The sequence below is a fragment of the Brassica oleracea genome, chromosome C9, assembly GCF_000695525.1.
Source record: "Brassica oleracea var. oleracea cultivar TO1000 chromosome C9, BOL, whole genome shotgun sequence".
Classification (NCBI taxonomy): Eukaryota; Viridiplantae; Streptophyta; class Magnoliopsida; order Brassicales; family Brassicaceae; genus Brassica; species Brassica oleracea.
This window is the reverse complement of record NC_027756.1, coordinates 13,614,211-13,615,476: the sequence shown is the minus strand read 5'-3', so window position 1 is coordinate 13,615,476 and position 1,266 is coordinate 13,614,211. Positions and strand designations below refer to the sequence as shown.

Here is a 1,266-nt window from a genome sequence, read left to right as displayed (position 1 = left end):
TCTTTTAACCAAGAAGCAAATTTTTGTGAATGAAGTCTCCATAATGTCGTTGCATCACGTCTACATTTTTCATTAGTGTCCTGTAGATGTTGTAGGTTCATGCTTCAAAAGGATTCAAACAATGTATTAGCTACGCTATAAAGTCACAAGCGACAGTAACTAAAAAAACAACAAGTAGCTTTGAAAGACTTACTCCACATAAGGTTCGACGATTGCCATATTCTGAATCACAGCAAGATGTATAATCTTCATATCCTTCTCAGAAAGAACACGACAAGTGGCCGCAGATATTGGACGACCTTCAAGAATAGAGCTGCTCTCGAACTCAGTATTTCTATCAGGTTTCTCCTCATAACTTGTTGTTTTTTTTCAAGAACTGGCTGCAGAACCTAACACATTCCTCTGCAAGATACGCTTCAGCAATACAACCCTCTGGTCTTGCAAGGTTTCTTACAAAGTCTTTCAGCACTTTCATGTATCTCTCAAATGGGTACATCCATCGGAAATGAACTGGTCCACATAACCGAGCTTCCCTGGCTAGATGAACTACCAAATGCATCATTATATCGAAGAAACTTGGAGGAAAAAACCTCTCAAACATGCAGAGTGTTTCCACAATTTCAGTTTCCAATACTGTAATTTTCTCTACATCGATTACCCGCTGACAGAGATGATGGAAGAAAGCACAGAGGCGGCCAATAGCTATCCTAACACCTTTAGGTAATAATCCTGTCAAAAATATAATTTGAGAATAGAGTCAGGACATTTTAATCTTGACTATTACAAAGTTTAAAGACTCAGTTAATACCTCTAATAGCAACTGGGAGAAGCTGTTGCATCAAGACATGGTAATCATGTGATTTCAATCCTGATATCTTAGATTCTTCTAACTTCACACACCTTGATATATTTTAGCAATAATCATCCGGACCTCTGAAGTCCGATAGCCGCTTGCAGAATACTTTCTTCTCTTTGCTGGACAGAGACCAAGGAGCGGGAGGAAGGTATGTTCTTTTCCCACGGGGTTGAGGATGTAAATCCTTCCTAATACCAAGCAGTTCCAGATCTTTTCTCGCGTTAAGACCGTCTTTTGATTTTCCACAATGCAACAATGTAGCTATAAGGCTTGCAGCAACATTTCTTTCCACATGCATAACGTCTAAGTTGTGTCTAACTGGTAGATCCTAGACAAAACAAACACAGATAATAGTGTCAAAGGAAGGTGGTGACTGCACAATTAAGAAAAACTGATATATCTTCAGATTA

The 1,266-nt window shown here is 38.9% G+C and overlaps 1 protein-coding gene across 1 annotated transcript in view; it reads right to left on the bottom strand.

The window, feature by feature from the left end:
* Positions 1-349: 349 nt before the first annotated feature.
* The window catches only part of LOC106314372, a 2,945-nt gene continuing 2,028 nt past the window's right edge, over positions 350-1,266 (bottom strand). Inside the window, exons 2-4 of the mRNA XM_013752251.1 lie at positions 988-1,184; positions 809-900; positions 350-729 (exon numbers count right to left, since the gene is read on the bottom strand). Of these exons, the coding sequence (XP_013607705.1) occupies positions 350-729; positions 809-900; positions 988-1,184 (669 nt within the window). The remainder of the gene's footprint in view (positions 730-808; positions 901-987; positions 1,185-1,266) is intronic.